The 13,436-nt window shown below is 50.1% G+C and overlaps 1 protein-coding gene across 10 annotated transcripts in view; it reads right to left on the reverse strand.

Moving 5' to 3' along the window:
* Nucleotides 1–13,436, reverse strand: part of FBXW4 (F-box and WD repeat domain containing 4) — an 81,186-nt gene that overhangs the window by 34,472 nt on the left and 33,278 nt on the right. For 2 of the 10 annotated variants that reach the window (XM_045438648.1, XM_045438647.1), the window contains exon 6: nucleotides 8,797–8,986. The exons of 7 other annotated variants lie outside the window; for them this stretch is intronic. In XM_045438648.1, the coding sequence (XP_045294604.1) occupies nucleotides 8,842–8,986 (145 nt within the window). In that variant the 3' untranslated portion in view covers nucleotides 8,797–8,841. The remainder of the gene's footprint in view (nucleotides 1–8,796; nucleotides 8,987–13,436) is intronic. One more of the 10 variants, XM_045438649.1, reaches the window with a different exon arrangement.

Here is a 13,436-nt window from a genome sequence, read left to right on the forward strand (position 1 = left end):
GATGGAGCTTCAGGATACAAGGTGACTGCCAGAAACTCACTGACCCTCCCAGCCCCTCCTCCAGGCTCCAGGGGAAAGAAAACAGAGGAAGCCAGTGGCTTTAAGAATCCACATAAGAATCACTTATGCTGAGGTGCCTTTTTGAGGCAATGGGGTCCCAGGAGAAGCAGTGACATCAACAAAAAGCAATGAGAGCAAAAGGCAGAGGATCCCACAGGTATCACTTCAGGAGAGGTTGTTCTCGCATGGCCAGGAAACACACCCAGAGACCAAGGAATCTGCCTGCCATCCTGACGCACCCTTTCAGACACACAGACTCAGAGACAGGTGACAGACACACACAGAGCTGGGAACGCAAGGGCACAGAGTTGTGCCTGCCAATAAAAAAAATCAGCGCTGGCTACCTCTCACTCAGCTAATGGCGATAAGGTGCCAACCGCTTCCTCCAATCATCCCTTCTCCTCCTTTTTGGGAAGTGGAAAGTGCACAGAGGGATACCTTTCCCTCTGTGGGAGGGGCAGAAAGGGTGGGGGGGGGGGCAGGAGAGGGAAATAGCACCTCCTACAGGTGCTCAGCGAGCTCCAAAGTCTTAGGTTCACCCGAAAGGCAGAGAGGTCCCAAGCCTCTGAATGAAGGGATCGGGCCTCCATTAGGAATTAGGTCTATCAGTTCCAGGAAAACAGGTTATGTACTCAAGTCCCAGGAACCTCAGGGAAGCCGAGCTAAGCAGAGACTCATGGCAAAAGCAAAGGATGGTTTGGGAGAAAGCGAAACCTCCAGGCCTTTCATGCAGTCATGATAAATGAGATTTTTGTACTTCTGCTCTTGGTACGCCAGCCAAGGAGAAAACTCCCGTGACAAAATGGGATCTTCTCTCAGCTTCCCTGAGAACACTGAACACAAGATAATCTAAGTGACGAGGCAAAACCTAGACTAGTCACTTCTTTGAGCCAGTAGTCCAGACCGGGGTTCTTTTGGGATGGATCATCCTCTGGACAGGAGCCCTGGGGCAGCAGGGGCAGCAGCAGGGAAAAGGTGTCAGAACTGCAAAGCCAAGCTCACCTGACGGAGTCAGGTAATCCCCCATGGACAGAACCAGCTGCCTCCTGCCTGGACAGAAGCACATGCACTCCACCAGGCCCAGTGGAAGGCCAGCCTGCCCCAGCCCTTCCCTGGCAGCAAAGGGGACAGTCTTGTGCATCCTGGAAACAGCGGTGTAAGACCACCGCATCAGAATTCCACTGTTCTGGACTTCTAATTCAAAAGTTAAAATAGTCAAGTATCAGGTCTCCCAGGAAGGCAGGATTTCTAATCAACATTTTTCTGATCATTCCAAATTTCTCAGTCAGTTCTACCAGGGCCTTTTCACTTCTTTACGGTCACAGAACGAGGGAGGCCTCTAAGCACCTTCCTGCCATCTACCTCTCCCTTCTACCTTGCTCCAAACTTGGCTTTAAATCCCTGGGTACTCCACGAAGTCACCAAGAGCAATTCCTGCCTCTTCCCCCAACCTCAACCCAATTATACTTTTAAAGGGAGAAAAGCTGCCTGGGGATCCCCAGAGAGGCCTACTGCACTCGTCCCCCTCTTGTAATGAAACTTCATAATGAAATGCCCTGCACTCCAGTTAGTAAGAAATGCTCATTTTCTCCAGCTGAACACCCCCTATAGATAGATCTAATTTGTTTCCATGTTTCTACCTCTTTCCTCCATCGAGTTTGCATTTAAAGGTTATGATCTGTTGTACCCTCCTGGCCAGGCACTGGCAGGAAAGCCTGGGGAGGCAGGGAGAGGGGATGGTATTTCCTACAACCTTGGAGTCCCAGCCTGACCATCCCTGACACCCCTTCCCTCCGTTATCACACCCATTCACATCAGCTCTGTCTCTTTTAGGCTCTTTAGGAGCTGTCCACAAAATGGAAGAGAAGGGAGGGGAGAAACAGCGTTTGGAAAAGTTAAAGGGAAAGAACAGTAAAAGGAAAAAGGAAGGGGTGGGTATTGCCGGGAGTGCCTATTTCTCCCTGAAAGAAATGTTCTCTGCCACATGGTGGCCCAAAGTAGGAGCTGCCCCTTACTGGTGGCCCCTCTGGGACTCAGGCCCCTCGAAGGCCTTGGAGTTCCAGCTTCTTTCCCCTCGTCAGGTCTGGCAGTGGCACTGGCACCAGTCCCCGGGACAGTCTGAAGGGCGCCAACAGCAGCACAGAGGAGACGCTGTGCTCAGGGAACCTGGGCGGGAGGCCTCCCCAGGGCCACCTCATCTCAGGGGCCAGCCCACATCTCTGCCTTCTGATCTGCATGGAAAGTGAGGACACAGTCCCTTTCTAAAAGCCCCAATTCCTCAGTGGAAGGCCTCTAGCGCCACATCAGATGCCAGGGCCATGGGCTGGCCATGGTGGGGGTTGGGGCATGTCCTCCGTCACTGGCTCCTCGACTCAGAGGTACCCCTGCGCTTCCCCTTCCCCAGAAGGAGAGCAGGCCACATCAAGGCTGATGCTCCCAGAGCCTCCTCTCCCAGAGGCATGTGTACACATCTTGCCTCTCAGCAATACCAGGAGCTCAGAACGGGTAAAGACCCTTTCCCCCAACCCCTGATGCAGTGAGGTAAATGGTAAAGACAGAAGACATCCTGTCAGACAGTCCCCAGTGGTTGTACCTATGAGGGGCCCCAGTTCTCCTCACTGGGGAAAATGCCTCCCATCCTGTCCCAAGGTTCTCAGGACTCCTCCCTCCAGTGCTGGAGAGGAACATTTGAGATTTGCAGATGTTCCCCCAGACACTTTGCCTCTTTTCTGGCTGGTCCTGTTCGCTCCTGACCCTTATCAATCGCTAGGTAGTCGTCCACGGCAGACTTGTGCTCTCCCAGCGTGCCCCCTGCCTGCCCCCACCTCCCCAAATCCCTGCAGACATGGCCCCGCCCTGACTCCCCAAGGCTCACAATCTGTGCTTCTGCCAGACTCAGTCACAAGGGGGGTGTAACTCGTTTCAAGCTGGCAGCCCTACATGGTAGAACTAACTGCCCCCCTCAAGGGGCGGGGGGGGGGGGGGCAGGCAAGCGTGTGCCCAAACATCCCAAGGTGCTCTTGTTTTCTAGGCACCCCACGGTGGTCTGTGACAGACGCATGGATGGGGGGACCCTCTGCCAGCTAGAGTTGGCATCTCACCCTACCTCTCAAATCTGCCACTTGCCTCCAGGGCCGAAGACCCTCCAAGAAGAAGAGCCCCTGCAAGACAAAGACCTGCGGCCCCCCCAGCCTGGCCTCTCGGCCCGACACAGGCCCGCATTAAAATCAACACTCCGTGAACACACAAAACTGACAGGGCAGAGGGGGAGCACACATCAGATACAAAGATCGGGCTCTCGGGAGACGCGGCCTGTTGGTCTCCCATGTTAGCTCCAAGCCACTAAGCGCAGGGTGGGAAATAACGCCATCACGGTGGCCAAAGCTCCCGCCTGGGCTCCGAAGCCCGGCAACCTTTTCACAGGGAAGATGCCTCTGCCTAGAAAAAAAAAAAAAAAAAGCGAGCATTGTGTGGGGACCATTAATGCATGCGCCTCTGCACATTCCTTCGAGAAGCAGGAGCACACTAGTCCCTGAGCCCCCGGCCCTGTGCCCCAGCGATTGTACAGGCCTGGAACACACTGCACATGCCACCTGGTCCTTCCCCCCAGGCCCCCGGCTCTGTGAGCGGTGGGAAGGGGCCCGCCAAACACCCTGGCTTCATTGTGCCCCAGAAAGAGGGGACTAATTACTCGCCTACACTCCGGAGCGCCCAGGGAGAAAACAGAGGCCAGTGGGGTGGAGAGGGTGGGAAATGGGGGTGGGGGGCTTGAAGAAGGGAGAGAGAAAGCCACAGGATACATTTCAAAGTTTCTCTAGCAATTTGGGGGTGGGGGAAAGAAAGCCTGGTCCTGATGTGAAATCATACAGAGGTCAGGGCTGGGTCTCCCACCCTTGTGAGAAAGTGGTGAATCAGGGACGGTTTATCAAACGATCATTTTTTTCTTTTGAAACCGGGAGGCAGCAGCCTGGACAATTCTGCAGATGTGCTTGATGAGTTAGGGACAAAAATGGCCCTTCTCTGCCCCCCTCCTCCCCTCCTTCTATAAGGGCTCCCCTCGGGGGTTGCTTCTCCCTCCACTGCCTCCCAGGCCCTCCCCTCCCTTCTTCAGTGGTCAGCTGAGACCCCCACCCACTGCTTGCTTTTGTACTCTTGGCCTTTGGACATACTGACAGGGGCCTTTATGAGACCCCAATCAAGACCCCCGTGTCACAGGTACCTAGTAGAGACACCAGACCTTTTCAAACAAGGGACAACAAGGAAAATCGGCGGGCCCATTGTCTCTCCTCTGTGCTAAGTGAGATGAAAGGGACCCGCGGCCCCCTCCCCACAGCCCGCCTGCCAATCACCTCTAGTTATTAAGGTCACAATGTGTAAATTCTTTTGACCTGCACCTAATCAAAGATTCACCGGCCCTTTCAAATCCGAATGGGGAGGAGGGGAGAGATTCCCTCCCATAAACCCAGCAAACTCTCCCTCAATAAAATTTCTCTCTCTGATTCCTTCTCTGCTTCCCATCTCCACCCCCTCGCTTCTCCTCACTCCGCCCTCCTCACCACTAGCTTCAAACACAAATGACAAGCCCCATGGAATTACTACCCCCAAAGAACTTGAGGAGGATTTGAAAGTTTCTATTTAATTCCCTTGAAAGAAAAAGATTTCAGACAGGCAGAGTTGCCCAAGCAAGCCCAGAACCTGGGCAGCCCCGGCGGCCCTGATGCCAGATTGCTCCAAATGGCAAAGTAGTCGGCTGGCTTCTTACTTTCTCCTCAATCAGCCTCTGTCTCTGCCCTGAACACCATTATACATGGGGCAAACAACATGGGAGAAAACCAGAAAGGACACCCCCTCACTTTGTCACTTAGGTCCTCTAGCTCAGCTGCTGACCCTCCAAAACCCAACTGGGGCTGGGTGGTTCTGTGAGCTGAGGGGAAAATTACCAAGCCCACAGTAGGCCACCCTCAAGGAAAACATCCATGGGGTAGAACAACAGAGAACAGAACAAGAGCCAGAGGATAGAACTTGAGAGAAAACAAAACTTGGTATTTACTGTGCTTTGAAAAGTACGAAGTGCTTCAATCCAGCAAGGAAAAGAAAATGCTTGCAAATCTCTGTGCATCAATATCAAGGCTGTGCACTTTTACCCTACGTATCTTGTCTACCACATCAAATGGGGAGGATCAATTAATGTACGTAAGTTGTCCACCACCCACTTTTACCGAATGTGCGACTCTCTCAGCTCCTACTTTTCCTGCCTCTCTGATGGTACCTTTGGCCTCTTGGTTTCTCCTGGCCCAGCTGTCTTGATTTCTGAGCTTTCCTTTGGTGCTAATCCCTCGTGGTATTTCAGCTGTTGTCTCCATGCTGATGCCTTCCACGTCTCCAGCCCATGTCTGAGCTCCAAGGCCACCATCCCTGGCTGTCGCTGGCCACAGCTACCTGACTTGTCCCATTACTGCCTCAGACCCACATGTCTAAGACAGAACTCAGTTTGGTCAAAACCAGGCCTTCCTGGGGCGCCTGGGTGGCTCAGTCGGTTAGGTGTCTGACTTCAGCTCAGGTCATGATGGGACAGTTTGTGAGTTCAAGCCCCATCGGGCTCTGTGCTGACAGCTCAGAGCCTGGAGCCTGCTTCAGATTCTGTGTCTCCCTCTCTCTCTGCCCCTCCCCTGCTCATGCTCTGTCTCTCTCTGTCTCTCAAAAATAAACATTAAAAATTAAAAAAAAAACAAACCAGGCCTTCATTTATCAGGCAGGCTCAGAGAGGAACTCATGTGGGTCCCTTCCCTCTCCACCGCGTGCAGTTGTGACCACTGAGCTCTTCCTAAATCCAAGGCTGTCTTCCTACTCTCCCTTCGAGCCCAGACTCATCGCTTACAAACCATACTCCTGGAAAAGTATCCAAAGAGCCTCAGTCTCTCCCCATCCAAAGAATCCTATGTACCGTTCAACCACATTAATCCTGTAACTGCTTTAATCTGGTCACAAGTCTTCCAAGGGTGACCTTCCATCTTCAGGTTAAAGTCAGACTGCTCCTCGAAGCCCCCCAAACCGCACCCCAAATGTTCCCTCCAGACTCACTGCCCACCACTCCTTTACAAACCCCAAGCCACCCAGCCAGCCAGATTGGTCTGCTCTGAACCCCCAAGCTTACACTGAGCTTCCCCATTCCTTACCCTCCCTTTGCTCCACTAGTCTGGTGCCTCAAGTTCCCGTCTGCAGTGTAAACAGAGCCACCCTTAAGTCCCACTTCAAATTCCATGCCACCCAGAAAGCTCCCCTAGTTCAACTAGAAGACTACTACTGCTTTCCCCAATTTCCTGTTAATAATCCTGGCAGATGATGGCACTCACACTGCATGTACCCAGGAATAAATTGTTGTCTGAGTACACACGCTGTTGTTCCTACTGGACTATAAGCTCCTGGGTAGTAAAAAAGGTCTCTTGGGCTTCATGCTTCCCATGTGACCTTGTACACAGCAGCATTCTCGAAACATCCATAAGGCAGGCACTCAGAGATGTGCATTACACAGAAATACAGTTCTGATATACTACTTTTTTTAAAAATTCCAATATTTTAGCTTCTTTCCCCACAAAAGGTCCCAAGCATGAAACCATGTTTAATGCTGCAAATGTAAAGAAGGATCTTCGCAGGGTGATGGAAATATTCTAACCTGAACTGTGGTGATGGGTGTACAACTCTGTATATTGACCAAAATCATGGAATTGTATACTTCGATTGGATGTTAAAATGGACAAATTTTATGGCATGTAAGTTATACTTAAAACTTTCAAAAAAAAAAAAGCTGTATTAATTTGAGAGAGAGCGTGCACCTGTGCACACAAGCGGGGAAGGGGCAGACAGAGAGGGAGACATAGAATCCGAAGCAGGCTCCAGGCTCTGAGCTGTCAGCACAGAGCCCGACGCAGGGCTCGAACCCACGAACCACGAGATCATGACCCGAGTTGAAGTCGGATGCTTAACCGACTGAGCCACCCAGGTGCCCCAATATGGCTGTTTAAAATAAAAAACTAAATGTAGGTCTATGCACCCTTAATTTAAATAACTATATAAAGAAAAAAAAAGATTCTGTCTATAGATGCCGGATACTGAAATTGACATTTAAATGCACTTTACGTTTTTGCTCATTATAAAAAACTTAATGCCAGAAAAAAAAATGTCAGCACAAATCCATTACATAAGAAATTAGTCTGAAGACCTAGTCAAATAACTATTATATTATTTTGTGACCTTGTTTTCATTTAATAATAGGTCATGACATCTTTTGGGGTCAATAAACATATCTATATCATCCTTTCAATGGCTACGTGGTCTTCTATTGAGTGAATGTACCGTAAGATACTTAACCAGACCCCTATTAATGGACATTTATGTGTCCTTAATGTTAGTCTTTACACATGCATCTTGCACACTTGTCTGGCTGTTGCCTTAGGATAAATTCCTAGATGTGGAATTTGTGTGTCAAAAGGTTTTCATGGTTTTATTTGGGCAGTCACTGCCAAACTAATGAAGTTTTAAAACTCTAACTTTCCCTCTTATTCCTGGATCCACCCTTACCCGCCTGCAAAGGATTTTCCTGGCCACAGACCTCTAACAAGTGGAAGAATCCTTTGAATAATCTGTATTTTTTTTCCTGCTAATTTTTTATTTTTATTCTCAACCACAGCTCACCCTGGATATTAAGGAGATTCAAGCTGGCTGGGAAAGTAGGGTGTTTCAAACACATTAACTCATGTGTCCCTCTCTCTTGGCCATATGTAACAGATCTCACCCATGTCCAGCTGACCCTTCTCTTGGGTCATTCACCATAGGACCCTAGCCCAATCCCTCACTTGATCTCCTATTTAAGCCTAAGTAAGAAGGGGCCCAGACTTGGCCAGGACAGCTAAAGATATGACCGCAACAGGCAGAAAGTTAACAGGAGGAAAAGAAGCACCTGCATGAGAGTCCTTAGGAAATAGACAGGAGGTCACATGCTCTGAGCTGGATCCTCTCCATAGCCTCTGAAGGCTACGGTGCAGCAAGTTCAGGGTGAGGAGCACGTGCTAAGCGGTGGCTGATTAAATCTAGAAGCATCCTATAGGGGGACTGTGCTCCTGAGACTCCAGAGTTTTGCCCAGGTACCACAGGACTGACCCAGGGCAAGACAAGCTAATCTCTCTTTCAAAATCCTCTAATCAATGATGAAGGGACAGAGGAACACTCACGGTGGCCACAGCAGAAAGGGTACATTTCACTTTACCCAACAGAGCTCAACTTTTCCTTCCCTATCTGTTCAGCCAGTGTTTGTAACATGTGCAAGAGAGCCACACAGAAAGGAGGGGAAGCAACCTCAAAGTTGCAGTGTCTCTACTACTGGGGCATATTTGTACTTGAAAAGCTCTTGCCTCTGGCCTCTCTGTGACTTCCTGTCTAGCTCAGCTCCTAGAAAAAAGCCAGTCTGAAGCTTCCCACCTGACCAATTAATTGCTCTGCCAGCATAATGAAAGTCATGCTCATTCCCTGCCTATCCCCACCTCCACCATCGCCAAAGTATCCAGAAGCAACTAGACATTAAGTGTCTCCAGCCTAGAAGCAGAAAGCCACACCTCTCTAGATGGGACAGATGAAGCATAGGAAATCAAGAGAGAAAAAAGGCCCAGTGACCGCACATTATACTTCATCAAGCTTACTAACCCCAGGGACCCCACGTTATACTTCGTCAAGTGTACTCACAGTGTGAAGAGGGCCAGAGAAAGCAGAAGCTGAAGAGCCTTGGCTTTAACGCCTTCTCAAAGTAAGCAAGCTCCTGCCTTCAAGATGCGGGTTCTTCAGCCCGCACATTTCCACGGCTCCAGTCCCCAGGAACAGTGTGCACGTTGTCTGAAGTGCACCAACTTTAAATGGGGCTGCTGTTTCCAACCTGCTGTGAAAACCAAATACTATACCATGACCACCATGACCATTGCTCTAAAAGCTGGATTAGGACTTGGCTGTAGGAAGGAGCAGAGTTGGAGACAGCAGCATAAGCTGAGCAAGAACAGACGGGTCTGAACACAAGAACATGGAAAGGATATATGTATGTGTACCTGTTTGGGGAGGGGAGCGGGTCATAGCAAAATAGGATTTATAATTATTTTAATCTCCTCCAAGTTTCTCTCTCCTGACTTGAGATTCTCTTTTGCAATTAAGACTCTGCTCAAGATTTTGGATGTTATCACATCCAACTGGCACTCCATCTGCCCCCCCTGTACTTTTTTGTGCACCATTCATGTTTTAAATTTGCATTGGAAACTATGAAAAAGGAAAGCTTCTGCAGAAAGCAATTTCCTGGGCCAGCAGCTTTTGGACTAATATTCCCTTTGCAATTACCATGGCTTCTTCATGCACATACTCCCCTCCCACCTCCCTCCTCCTTCCTCCACTTTTCCCTCTCTTGCCAGCACCTTCGGTCTGAGCCAAGCCAATCCGACAAGGTACCACAGACCAGGTCACAAACTACCCCTTACGAAAGTGCCCTGGTCAGAAAAAGGAGCATTAACAAGTGGGAAAGAGGGCAAGGATCTTGAGGAGTCAGCTTAACAGGGCACCCCAGGGGCGTGGGGGTTTCATCAGTAGCACACAGGCATAGCACTCTTACACAAGACAGGAAAGAAAACCCCAAAAGTTCACAATCTGAAACTTTGAGAGAATCCTGTTCAAGAAACCGCTAGAGAGACACAAGGATTAGATGTCGAGTCCACACTGCCAAAGTTCCCTCAGTGTCCATCTGAAGGAAGAGCTGAATATATCGGTTGGCTTGCTGAGGCATAAAGCATCCGTTAGTGTTGTCATATGTAAAAGCTCTAGTCAGCACAGCAAATTTAGAGTCAGAGTCAACACAGGCCTTCTAAGCATCTTTACAGGCCGTTCCTCAGATCAGTGGTGGCAACATATTCCACTGCTGCCATATATGTCGGGGTCTCTTCTTTTTCTGATGGTGTGAGGAAAATGTCCCAGTTCTTAGGTCCCCAGCTCCTAACCCCCCAATGGAAGTACTAGAATAAAGGAACTGACACACAATAACGGTCATGAGCAGTAGAAATCCTGTTCTCGGGTGGGTCTTAATCCCACAACCAAGTAGGGCCATGTGGGACTGTCCTGAACTCGGAGAAGGAAGGAAATATAGCGGATACTGTGGACTGCCAGCTGGAGAGCCCAGGAACCAGGACTCTGGTAGATGGAAAGGTGGTGAGGGAGAGAGGGACACCTTTTCAAAAAATGTGGTTTAAAATGAAAAGGAAAACAAGGAACTTAAGACTTGACTCCAAACTGAATACCAAAATCTGCCCCAAATGGCCTGAGAGCCACCTACTTACAGGAGGATGGGGTGGTCCTTCCCCCTGACATGACCCTCCTCCCCCAGTACACAAACATACATTATGCTACTGATCCGGCCACATCCCATCAATGCCTTTTTCACCTGGGCCCAGTACAAACCCTACCCCACCCCCTAATCTGCTTACAAGTACCATTGGCCTAAGAAACTAAAAGCACAGAGATTTCATGAAGGTGCCTCTTTTGACTGATCTGAGTGTTACAGCTAACAGGTGGGGAAATCTTCTTAAATATACGAGTATTATCATGACAGGGCCATTGGAACGGATCAGTGCCATAAGTCAGACAGGGCTGGAAGTTTCCGCCCCACCATCAGGTTCCTCTTTAGCCTTGACAGATCAAACTCAAGCCGAAGCAGGCTACAGAGATCAGTTCAGTGTCCGAGCCAAAGGTCTTCACAGTGAGGGACCAAAGCTGCCCTGGCTGGGCCTCTGCCGGCCCGTGTCCCAGATTAATCACCACCAGGCGGGGCCCGGACACCAGCCTGCAATCTGAGCCCAGCAGCACCTGCACAGGGGTCGCCCCTGCTCCTCCCGCACTCCTCTTGGGCAGGACTCCAGGCATGAGAGTGTCCACCTGTTGACGAGGTTACCTGGAACAGGAGGACAAGACACTCAACTATCTTGAATCCTGCAAATAAGTCACGGATGGTTTGAGTGGATTCATGAAGGAAGGAGCAAAGATACGGCGACTCAAGCAATAAGGTCAGGGCTCCAAGGGAAAGAGGATTCTCAGCCTCTGAACAGAAGGAAAGACACCCAATGCCCCTCTTGACACTGTCTAGAGAGGGACTCCAGCTGGCGAGCAGCAGCTATGAACTAAGGAGATGCTTTGGGGTGTTTGGGACACATTCTCATCATCTACACATCAACAGGATGCTGATAGGGAGGACAGAGACCAGAGCAGGGATGTCTTTTCAAAACACCCCCAAATGCTACCAGATATACCAGTATGAAAGGAAGCTTAGAAACCACTCACTCTGGCCGCACCTGGGTGGCTCAGTCGGTTAAGCATTGACTTCAGCTCGGGTCATGATCTCAGTTTGTGGGTTCGAGCCCCAAAACGGGCTCTGTGCGTTCAGCTCAGAGCCTGGAGCCTGCTTCGGATTCTGTGTCTCCCTCTCTGTCTCCCTCTGTGTCTCCCTCTGCGTCTCCCTCTGTGTCTCTCTGTCTCTGCCCCTCCCCCACTCACACTCTGTCTCCTTCTCTCAAAAATAACCAAACATTAAAAAAAAAAATTAAGAAAAAAAAAAACTCACTCCGTTGAGGGTGTAGAAGAGCTTCCTTCCTCTGAATGCCAAAACCTTGGAGAACAGGTCTCAGACGGTCTCCTAAATCAGTAAGCTATTTCAAATGTGTACACTCAGAGCTAACAACTACATACGGTATCCGTCTGTGCTAGAATGCACTTTTTAGGAGCAAAGGGCTCTATTATAAATTCTTCTCAGATGGCAATCTCTTTTATATTGTTGCTTCTCTGAGGAGAAGTATTCTGGACGCGCGGGCATGCGCGCCCGCACACACATACACACACACAGACACACACACACACACACACACACACACACACACACACACACATCAAAAGGAGGAAGATAAGCATGAAGATCTGTATCTTAGAACCATCTGTCCCAGGCCCTAACTTGTGATAGAAGGAGAAAGCACTTATGGGTGCACCCTTTCCCACACACCCTGTGGCCCCAGGGAAGGAAGGGGAGGGAGGGGTCAGGGTCAGATTGAAGTGTGTCCCCTGAAAGAGCAGAAGAAAGCACAGGTCAGACCAGAGGAGAAAGAGCTCCTCCACAGCACCTTCAGCTCAGAAGGAACACCCACATCCTGACTGTTACACCTTGTTCCTCCAGAGCTCCATCTCCAGGAATTCCCTTTGAACTCCGGCTGCAGCCCAGTTAGGATAGAGCAGTGGCTACAATTACACACTTGCGGGGGGGGGGGGGGGGAAACGGAGGAGGAGGGGGTGCATGTGACAGGCCATGAAAGGTCCCAGCCTATAAAACAGACTGGAAAACAAACCCTTAATTTAAATGTTAATGAAAGTGCTGTGGAGACATCAGAGGCTTCCCGGCTGCTCAGAGAACAGCTACACCAGCTACAGAATTTATGGCTCCCCTTCACCCTCCCGCCTCCCTCTCTGCCTCATCACCCACTAAAGTTTAAAGAGTATTAAAAAAAAAAAAAAAAAAAACAACTAATTTTAACATTAACTCCGTGCTTCCACCTTGGGATGTGATTGCTAAATTATCTGTTGGCAGAACAGTGATCAAAGGCGGAAAAAACACAGGCACGCTGCGCGCACAGCCCGGAGAAGTCAGCTGCGGCTGAGGCAGGGAGAGGACATGGTCTCTTCCTGATGAGGGAGGACTAGAAGAAACAGCGGTGCAGGCGGGGACCCGAGCCAGAAGGGGCAGGCAGCGGGAGAAAGGGAGGAAGACCTGCCCCTCTGATGTGCTGTGCCCCCAGCTGAGGTCACACAGTGCTGTGTAGTTCACTGTCGCTTCCCCAGGGTCCAGCACATAACAGTGCTTAGGTATGTAGACAGAGAGAGAGAGAGAGAGAGAGAGAGAGAGAGATAGGGAGGGAAAGGGACAGAGACAGAGAGATGGAGAAACAAAGAAGTTAACAGAGACTGAGGGACGGAAATGTATCCCTGTCAGGACAGGTAGGGTCTCAATGCACGACTCTGCACCTGTAGTATCCCATCTTCTGCAGTAGCCTCTGTTTCTATTTGTGGTGTTTTATTTAAGTCAGCTCTTGACAACTGAGCCAACCTTGCTGGCCAGGGAAGCAGTGGCTCCCACACACGGGTCCCGGGCCAGCCAGGGCTGCTTGGGTTGCTGGTCTCAGGCCAGCAGCTCAGCACATGAGCCTCCCTGTGCCCGTCCTGCCCTGGGTAGTGGCAGAAATCCAGGGTCTTGAGGAAGAGAAACCCACCCCTGTGGCATCTCGTCTTTGCTACTGATGGATACACTCGCACCCGCCAGA

The sequence above is a fragment of the Leopardus geoffroyi genome, chromosome D2, assembly GCF_018350155.1.
Source record: "Leopardus geoffroyi isolate Oge1 chromosome D2, O.geoffroyi_Oge1_pat1.0, whole genome shotgun sequence".
NCBI lineage: Eukaryota > Metazoa > Chordata > Mammalia > Carnivora > Felidae > Leopardus > Leopardus geoffroyi.